The following is a 10281-nucleotide window of genomic DNA, read 5'->3' on the forward strand; positions in this document are numbered from 1 at the left end:
AAGCCATTAGTTTGTGGATGGTATGGTGTAGTGAATTTATAAGTCACTCCACACTCATTCCACATGTGCTTTAGGTATGCTGACATGAAGTTGGTACCTCTGTCAGACACCACCTCCTTAGGGAAACCCACTCTGGTAAAGATACCAATGAGGGCCTTGGCTACTGCAGGGGCAGTAGTCGACCTAAGGGGAATAGCTTCAGGATACCTGGTAGCATGATCCACTACTACCAGGATATACATATTTCCTGAGGCTGTGGGAGGTTCTAGTGGACCAACTATGTCCACACCCACTCTTTCAAAGGGAACCCCCACCACTGGAAGTGGAATGAGGGGGGCCTTTGGATGCCCACCTGTCTTACCACTGGCTTGACAGGTGGGGCAGGAGAGGCAAAACTCCTTAACCATGTTGGACATATTGGGCCAGTAGAAGTGGTTGACTAACCTCTCCCACGTCTTGGTTTGTCCCAAATGTCCAGCAAGGGGAATGTCATGGGCCAATGTTAGGATGAACTTCCTGAACAGCTGAGGCACTACCACTCTCCTAGTGGCACCAGGTTTGGGGTCTCTGGCCTCAGTGTACAGGAGTCCATCTTCCCAATAGACCCTATGCGTTCCATTTTTCTTGCCTTTGGACTCTTCAGCAGCTTGCTGCCTAAGGCCTTCAAGAGAGGGACAGGTTTCTTGTCCCTTACACAGCTCCTCCCTTGAGGGTCCCCCTGGGCCTAAGAGCTCAACCTGATAAGGTTCAAGCTCCAAAGGCTCAGTTCCCTCAGAGGGCAGAACTTCTTCCTGAGAAGAGAGGTTCCCTTTCTTTTGCTGTGTTGTAGTTGGTTTCCCAACTGACTTTCCTGTTCTCTTGGTAGGCTGGGCCATTCTTCCAGACTCCAGCTCTACTTGTTCACCCTGTGCCTTGCATTGTGCTCTTGTTTTCACACACACCAGTTCAGGGATACCCAGCATTGCTGCATGGGTTTTTAGTTCTACCTCAGCCCATGCTGAGGACTCCAGGTCATTTCCAAGCAGACAGTCCACTGGGATATTTGAGGAGACCACCACCTGTTTCAGGCCATTGACCCCTCCCCATTCTAAAGTAACCATTGCCATGGGATGTACTTTTCTCTGATTGTCAGCGTTGGTGACTGTGTAAGTTTTTCCAGTCAGGTATTGGCCAGGGGAAACCAGTTTCTCTGTCACCATGGTGACACTGGCACCTGTATCCCTCAGGCCCTCTATTCTAGTCCCATTAATTAAGAGTTGCTGTCTGTATTTTTGCATGTTAGGCGGCCAGACAGCTAGTGTGGCTAAATCCACCCCACCCTCAGAAACTAGAGTAGCTTCAGTGTGGACCCTGATTTGCTCTGGGCACACTGTTGATCCCACTTGGAGACTAGCCATACCAGTGTTACCTGGATGGGAGTTTGGAGTGGAACCTTTCTTGGGACAGGCCTTGTCTCCAGTTTGGTGTCCATGCTGTTTACAGCTATGACACCAGGCCTTTTTGGGATCAAAGTTTTTACCCTTGTACCCATTGTTTTGTGAAGAGGCTCTGGGCCCACCCTCCTGTGCAGGTTTTTGGGGGCCTGTAGAAGACTCTTTACTATTTTTAGTTTTGGTTGTCTCATCACCCTTCCCCTGGGGAGTCTTTGTGACCCCTTTCTTTTGGTCACCCCCTGTTGAAGTCTTGGACACCCTTGTCTTGACCCAATGGTCCGCCTTCTTTCCCAATTCTTGGGGAGAAATTGGTCCTAGGTCTACCAGATGCTGATGCAGTTTATCATTGAAACAATTACTCAATAGGTGTTCTTTCACAAATAAATTGTACAGCCCATCATAATTACTTACACCACTGCCTTGAATCCAACCATCTAGTGTTTTCACTGAGTAGTCAACAAAGTCAACCCAGGTCTGGCTCGAGGATTTTTGAGCCCCCCTGAACCTAATCCTGTACTCCTCAGTGGAGAATCCAAAGCCCTCAATCAGGGTACCCTTCATGAGGTCATAAGATTCTGCATCTTTTCCAGAGAGTGTGAGGAGTCTATCCCTACACTTTCCAGTGAACATTTCCCAAAGGAGAGCACCCCAGTGAGATCTGTTCACTTTTCTGGTTACACAAGCCCTCTCAAAAGCTGTGAACCACTTGGTGATGTCATCACCATCTTCAAATTTTGTCACAATCCCTTTGGGGATTTTTAACATGTCAGGAGAATCTCTGACCCTATTTATATTGCTGCCACCATTGATGGGTCCTAGGCCCATCTCTTGTCTTTCCCTTTCTATGGCTAGGAGCTGTCTCTCTAAAGCCAATCTTTTGGCCATCCTGGCTAACAGGAGGTCATCTTCACTGAGAGCATCCTCAGTGATTTCAGAAATGTGGGACCCTCCTGTGAGGGACTCACTATTTCTGACTAACACAGTTGGAGACAGGACTTGAGGGGTCCTGTTCTCCCTATTTAGGACTGGAGGAGGGACATTGGCCTCCAAGTCACTAATTTCTTCCTCTGTGAGGTCATCATCAGAGGGGTTGGCTTTTTCAAACTCTGCCAACAGCTCCTGGAGCTGAATTTTGGTAGGTCTGGAGCCAATGGTTATTTTTTTGATATTACAGAGAGACCTTAGCTCCCTCATCTTAAGATGGAGGTAAGGTGTGGTGTCGAGTTCCACCACCTGCATCTCTGTATCAGACATTATTCTGCTAAGAGTTGGAATACTTTTTTAAGAATCTAAAACAGTTTCTAGAATCTAATTCAAACTTTTAACAAACTTTTTAAACTCTAAAAAGACAATGCTAAACAGGGACTTAACACACAAGGCCCTAGCAGGACTTTTAAGAATTTAGAAAAATTTCAAATTGTAAAAATGAATTTCTAATGACAATTTTGGAATTTGTCGTGTGATCAGGTATTGGCTGAGTAGTCCAGCAAATGCAAAGTCTTGTACCCCACCGCTGATCCACCAATGTAGGAAGTTGGCTCTGTATGTGCTATTTCAAAGTAAGGAATAGCATGCACAGAGTCCAAGGGTTCCCCTTAGAGGTAAAATAGTGGTAAAAATAGATAATACTAATGCTCTATTTTGTGGTAGTGTGGTCGAGCAGTAGGCTTATCCAAGGAGTAGTGTTAAGCATTTGTTGTACATACACATAGACAATAAATGAGGTACACACACTCAGAGACAAATCCAGCCAATAGGTTTTTGTATAGAAAAATATCTTTTCTTAGTTTATTTTAAGAACCACAGGTTCAAATTCTACATGTAATATCTCATTCGAAAGGTATTGCAGGTAAGTACTTTAGGAACTTCAAATCATCAAAATTGCATGTATACTTTTCAAGTTATTCACAAATAGCTGTTTTAAAAGTGGACACTTAGTGCAATTTTCACAGTTCCTAGGGGAGGTAAGTATTTGTTAGGTTAACCAAGTAAGTAAGACACTTACAGGGCTTAGTTCTTGGTCCAAGGTAGCCCACCGTTGGGGGTTCAGAGCAACCCCAAAGTCACCACACCAGCAGCTCAGGGCCGGTCAGGTGCAGAGTTCAAAGTGGTGCCCAAAACGCATAGGCTAGAATGGAGAGAAGGGGGTGCCCCGGTTCCGGTCTGCTTGCAGGTAAGTACCCGCGTCTTCGGAGGGCAGACCAGGGGGGGTTTTGTAGGGCACCGGGGGGGACACAAGCCCACACAGAAATTTCACCCTCAGCAGCGCGGGGGCGGCCGGGTGCAGTGTAGAAACAAGCGTCGGGTTTTCAATGTTAGTTTATGAGAGATCTCGGGATCTCTTCAGCGCTGCAGGCAGGCAAGGGGGGGGTTCCTCGGGGAAACCTCCACTTGGGCAAGGGAGAGGGACTCCTGGGGGTCACTTCTCCAGTGAAAGTCCGGTCCTTCAGGTCCTGGGGGCTGCGGGTGCAGGGTCTCTCCCAGGCGTCGGGTCTTTGGATTCATAGAGTCGCGGTCAGGGGAAGCCTCGGGATTCCCTCTGCAGGCGGCGCTGTGGGGGCTCAGGGGGGACAGGTTTTGGTACTCACAGTATCAGAGTAGTCCTGGGGTCCCTCCTGAGGTGTCGGGTCTCCACCAGCCGAGTCGGGGTCGCCGGGTGCAGTGTTGCAAGTCTCACGCTTCTTGCGGGGAGCTTGCAGGGTTCTTTAAAGCTGCTGGAAACAAAGTTGCAGCCTTTCTTGGAGCAGGTCCGCTGTCCTCGGGAGTTTCTTGTCTTTTCAAAGCAGGGGCAGTCCTCAGAGGATGTCGAGGTCGCTGGTCCCTTCGGAAGGCGTCGCTGGAGCAGGATCTTTGGAAGGCAGGAGACAGGCCGGTGAGTTTCTGGAGCCAAGGCAGTTGTCGTCTTCTGGTCTTCCGCTGCAGGGGTTTTCAGCTGGGCAGTCCTTCTTCTTGTAGTTGCAGGAATCTAATTTTCTAGGGTTCAGGGTAGCCCTTAAATACTAAATTTAAGGGCGTGTTTAGGTCTGGGGGGTTAGTAGCCAATGGCTACTAGCCCTGAGGGTGGGTACACCCTCTTTGTGCCTCCTCCCAAGGGGAGGGGGTCACAATCCTAACCCTATTGGGGGAATCCTCCATCTGCAAGATGGAGGATTTCTAAAAGTTAGAGTCACTTCAGCTCAGGACACCTTAGGGGCTGTCCTGACTGGCCAGTGACTCCTCCTTGTTTTTCTCATTATTTTCTCCGGCCTTGCCGCCAAAAGTGGGGCCTGGCCGGAGGGGGCGGGCAACTCCACTAGCTGGAGTGTCCTGCTGGGTTGGCACAAAGGAGGTGAGCCTTTGAGGCTCACCGCCAGGTGTGACAATTCCTGCCTGGGGGAGGTGTTAGCATCTCCACCCAGTGCAGGCTTTGTTACTGGCCTCAGAGTGACAAAGGCACTCTCCCCATGGGGCCAGCAACATGTCTCGGTTTGTGGCAGGCTGCTAAAACTAGTCAGCCTACACAGATAGTCGGTTAAGTTTCAGGGGGCACCTCTAAGGTGCCCTCTGGGGTGTATTTTACAATAAATTGTACACTGGCATCAGTGTGCATTTATTGTGCTGAGAAGTTTGATACCAAACTTCCCAGTTTTCAGTGTAGCCATTATGGTGCTGTGGAGTTCGTGTTTGACAAACTCCCAGACCATATACTCTTATGGCTACCCTGCACTTACAAGGTCTAAGGTTTTGTTTAGACACTGTAGGGGTACCATGCTCATGCACTGGTACCCTCACCTATGGTATAGTGCACCCTGCCTTAGGGCTGTAAGGCCTGCTAGAGGGGTGTCTTACCTATACTGCATAGGCAGTGAGAGGCTGGCATGGCACCCTGAGGGGAGTGCCATGTCGACTTACTCGTTTTGTCCTCACTAGCACACACAAGCTGGCAAGCAGGGTGTCTGTGCTGAGTGAGAGGTCTCCAGGGTGGCATAAGACATGCTGCAGCCCTTAGAGACCTTCCTTGGCATCAGGGCCCTTGGTACTAGAAGTACCAGTTACAAGGGACTTATCTGGATGCCAGGGTCTGCCAATTGTGGATACAAAAGTACAGGTTAGGGAAAGAACACTGGTGCTGGGGCCTGGTTAGCAGGCCTCAGCACACTTTCAATTGTAAACATAGCATCAGCAAAGGCAAAAAGTCAGGGGGCAACCATGCCAAGGAGGCATTTCCTTACAGCGTCTATTTCCCATTCGCTTAGCATTAAGGGGATTTGGCACTGCTTTTAAGTCGGATCACAGGATGTGACTTAAATCAACACCGGCTGTGTACAGAAAATGTTACTTACCTCTAACCAGTATTTGTAGCTTCGTTTGGTGTAGATTCACATGTGCCACCTACCTGTCATGTGAATGGGATAAAAGACTTGACAGTGGGATTTTTTTTTTTAGCCTTTCTTACTTTACTTCACTTGTTTTAGCAAGCACACCTATTTGAATGGGGGCGGATGCAATAATCTAACTAAAGAATGTCTAGTATTCTGAACTCAAGTCTTCATTGGAGAATAGTATTCAGCATGTGAATCTACAAAATCTACAAAAGAATTCACAAATAACAACGTTAGATAGGAGGCATAATTTTGTAAATTGGATTGATACTTGGGGCTCCTAGTTGAAATAGGATGCTTCAGTGATAATGCTGGCAGTCAGAGTTTCAGGACCAGTGTCAGATTGTTAAATTAGTAGCTAATACCTGTATGAACTGTGTCTAGCTCTGTTTTTTTCTGCTTAGAAGGTTAATTCAGTGAATGATTTTCAAATTGTAAAATTTTGTCTATGAAAATGTTTTGAGATCATGCAGATAGATATATTCTGATGCTTAAAGAAGAAACCCATGATCAATAACTTAGATTACTAGTATGTTACAAGTATGTTAAATTTCATCTCACTTGATTTTGGATGTTTTGATATGACTAACATGAGCGGATACATGGGCAAAGCTGGTGTTGAGAATGCTCATGGCGGGAAAAGGTTTGTAAAATCATTTGTGGCTATGCGTATATTTGTAAATGCTAATGTTAAGGTCATCCTGCCTTCTGGTCAGTGAGGGGACACCAAACTGTCAACCACTTGGTGTTGCATACTTGATCATCATGTTTGCTCCTCACTATGGTCAGACGTTGAACCCTGTACTATGCTCTTATAGAGCTGTGGTTGGATTTTTAGAGATGCTATTTGTTACTTAGGGTATGTGGTTGTCATTGTTTGCACAAGAGGGAGAATTTAAGGATAACTCCTAACAATATAAAACTTTCTAATGTTTATTCATTGTATATAAAATAATCTCATGTTGATGGCTTAAAATTAGGATACTTGTGAATCAATGTGGAATATGTGACATAGCTTAAAATTAGTAGGGGTGGGTGAAGAATTCTGCGCTGCTAGCGGAGTTCACAGAGTTTGCCCCACGCTGAGTTCCGAAAAACTCAGCAAAGCAATGTAGAGTGGAGATTTTTCTCTCATTTTACTCACCAGCATTAAGTTGGCGAGTGTGAGAAATTGCTAAGTTGGCAAGCAAGATTTCTGAATGTGGGCAGTTGTGGCAGGTTGCTACCACTCGCTTTGAGAAAGCTGCCGCTCATGTTGAACGGCTCAAGTAGAAAATCTACTTGAGTGGCAGAAAGACGTTAGCAGCCTCTGGCCTGCTGAGTGATGCCGTTCGTGCTAATTTTTCAGCACAGGAGAAACTCCTAGTCCTGGAAATCTGCACAAACAGCACGACTTAGCCAAAGTCCGCCGCACGTGAAGCGCAGCATAGTGTACGGAACTCCACACACTCCACCCAGGTCTAAAAATGAGGGCTCTTGTGAATCAGTGTTTATCATGTGACATGTGTTGTCCTTATGATCAACTATAGATCCACAAATTCGGTGATCAATATAATGGTGTCAGACTACTATCAGTCACTCATACAAAACATGAAATCTAAGCAAGGTATTACAGAACAATCTCGGCCCCATCCATTATGTACCCTTTGGTTCAACAAAATAATATTTTTTTGTTTTCAGCTGCTCCAGAAATTTGAGATCAAGACTTCTCCCAAAACAAAAGAGGTTAAGGCAAAAACCCATGGACTTCTAGCCCCGGGTGACTCCATCAACGTGAAGTTCTGTGATCGGAATTGAGACTGACGCCTTTGGACATATTAATGGCTGCTGTAAGGTCGTGTCACTGACCTGCCGAGGCTCTGCCACAGCTTTACTACACGGGAAACGACGTGCAGACTTCTCCTCCACAAACCCGGAATTCATTGTAGATGAAGCCTCAATAAATTACTTATTTTTTAAATTATAAATAGGACTGTTTATGTAGGATGTTAGAATGTCAGAATTAGGAAATTAACTTGCACTTTTCTTAGATTGTATAGTCCTAAAGATGAGTAATCACAAACACTTGTATATAGATTATAACATTGAACTGTTTGCAGCGGGGTTAATGTCTTTTGATATCCATTCCTTGGAGATTTGGTTGTCAAAACGAGGCAATCATCCTTAGTGATACTGCCCTGTTATGTAGTTAATAGCTTTCTTACGCCTGAAAAGGGTCGCTACCACAGTCATTGCATGGGCCATTTAGTTCATTCCAGGTCAAAAATGATGTGGAAACACTACCTCCTTGGTGTTAGAATAAAATTACATTGCCAATTTGTTTTGTGAAATTTAGACCAGAGGGCCATTGTGCATATCTCTCGCAGTCCCAGTGACCCATCCTACTTGCTGCCCATCCATTGAACATCTGAAAGTACACTTTTTTCCTCGAACTGATTAGATCGTAATCGATGTAGCAGTCATATTTTAGAATCAAGAACAAAGGGTGCCTAGAGCATGAGCAGTTCTTCTCGGGGATGCACCAGATACATTACTATTGCCATGCACAAAGATAGCTTTTTGTTTCTCAAGGGTCCATGTTTGTTGAGGAACTCCAAATATACTTAGTAAGGAAACTAGGACCTAACAACATTGTTAAAGGCAAGAGATAACATGAGTAAGTAGGCAACCCCAGTTCATCTCTCAGTTTAGCTACTCAGAGAAAAGGCTTGATTTGTAAGAGTGAATCTGCAAGGCAAAGCCAAACATTCTTCAACTAGCTTACGACTTACTTGCACCTTACACTGAATAGAGGTTTTCTGTACTAGCCTCGTGTACTTGTACATGAACATTCTTTAGACGCTATGCAATTGATGAATTGTTGGCTAGCCTGTTTCTTCAGGTCGATCACACTCCTATCAAAATCCTACACTCGATTCATTTTACTTGGGCAAAAGGTTAACTCGAAGTTGCGAGGCCACCTGTCAGCTCGGAGCAGCATGTATGTACTTTGAAAATGCAGAGCTTGGCATTGGAGTTTGGACTTAATTGTAAATCCGTCACTTGCAACACTAGATCGGAAAACTGCTTAGTGGGCATGTAAGGGGAGCGTGCACAATGATAAAAACATGGAAAGCAGTGCACCTTAATCTTAATACATAACCAGGGTGGTAGTGGGAACGTGGTGTATGCGGGGGCGGGAAGGAGGAGCAGTGTTTACAGTTCCTGTTGGAAAAACTGTTGGGCTGTGAGGGCACAAAATGACAAGCAATTGGAATGCAATGGTGTGTTGTTTGCTGAGTTAGAGCTCTTAGTTGTAAATTACTGACTGGCTTTTATTGCCAGACAGACTGAAAATAACAAGAGGAAGAGAGAGCGAGCTGGCCCTGGAAAAGCCCCCCTCTGGTTTTATTGTGTTTGCAGAGGGAGCGGGTGGGGAGGAGGGACTGAACAAGCACCCACACTGTTGAGGTGAAACAGGCACATGCCTGATAGTCAGGTTAGTCTGCTACAAATATTTTCAGAGCAAAGTATGATTATAATGTTTCAGGCACACTACAGATAGAAAGTGAAAGAAATTGGCAAATGTGAAACAATATATCCTTCCAAATCAACACTTATAATAACAACTGGGCTATGCCGCGAGAAGAGTTAAATCTGCTTGCTCAGTAGTTTACCAGATGTATCCTGCCTTCTGGTCAGTGAGAGAACACCAAACTATCAACCACGTGGTGTTGCATACTTCATCATCTTGTCTGCTCCTCCCTACGGGTAGATGCTTAACCCCTACTATGCTCTCACAGAGCTTGTGGATGGTCACTAGGAGTTCCTAGAATGACCCTTGACGTGAAAAAGCATTACGTTGAGAGAGGTCTTCAAAGTAATTTTGGTTTCACGTCGTTTTACTGACCATACGGCAGAATGCATTTGACAGACTACTGAGCAGGCAATCCTAGTGTTAATGTTCCACTCTTTCAGCCAGGATTAATTATGCCTCGCAGTGTAACCATTTAGGAACAACATCGAAATATGTAACTCTAGAGAACACCGTGTTTACTTAATCCGTCAAACTTTCTTTTTGTATTGAGTGTAAAAAAAAAATACTAGAGTTTTGTAAAATAATGTTTTTAAAGATATTTTCAATTTGTTTTCCGCCCTGAATAGTGGGGTCTAATGTGTCTTAGGGACAAATACAGAAGCTATTTGATTTTCACCAACTAAATGTGAGTAGTGTTGTTCTATTTTCTTTGTGGCAAGAGTTATTAACAAAATACTGGAATAGTTTATAACTTCGAATGCAGGAATTTATATGCGTGCTTAAATTTCTCGTTGTGGGTGAGCATCAAGTGAATGTCGTCTAACTTTACTTGCTCCCAGTGAGGAGAGATATGGAGAACGGAACCCAAAGTGTTGCCTCTTCGTAACAAACTTGGTTTAGTTGTTAGGCTTGCTCTTCTCTGTTTATTCTTTTACCATCGGATGCAGGAAGTCTGGCTGACTTTGAAAAT

General features: G+C 45.1%; 1 protein-coding gene across 1 annotated transcript in view; it reads left to right on the forward strand.

Annotated features, from left to right (window-relative positions):
• The window catches only part of CYP27C1 (cytochrome P450 family 27 subfamily C member 1), a 174264-nt gene extending 164269 nt beyond the window's left edge, over positions 1-9995 (forward strand). Inside the window, exon 9 of the mRNA XM_069224562.1 lies at positions 7475-9995. Within this exon, the coding sequence (XP_069080663.1) occupies positions 7475-7591 (117 nt within the window). The 3' untranslated portion in view covers positions 7592-9995. The remainder of the gene's footprint in view (positions 1-7474) is intronic.
• Positions 9996-10281: the final 286 nt, after the last annotated feature.

This window comes from Pleurodeles waltl, chromosome 3_1, assembly GCF_031143425.1.
Source record: "Pleurodeles waltl isolate 20211129_DDA chromosome 3_1, aPleWal1.hap1.20221129, whole genome shotgun sequence".
Taxonomy (NCBI): Eukaryota; Metazoa; Chordata; class Amphibia; order Caudata; family Salamandridae; genus Pleurodeles; species Pleurodeles waltl.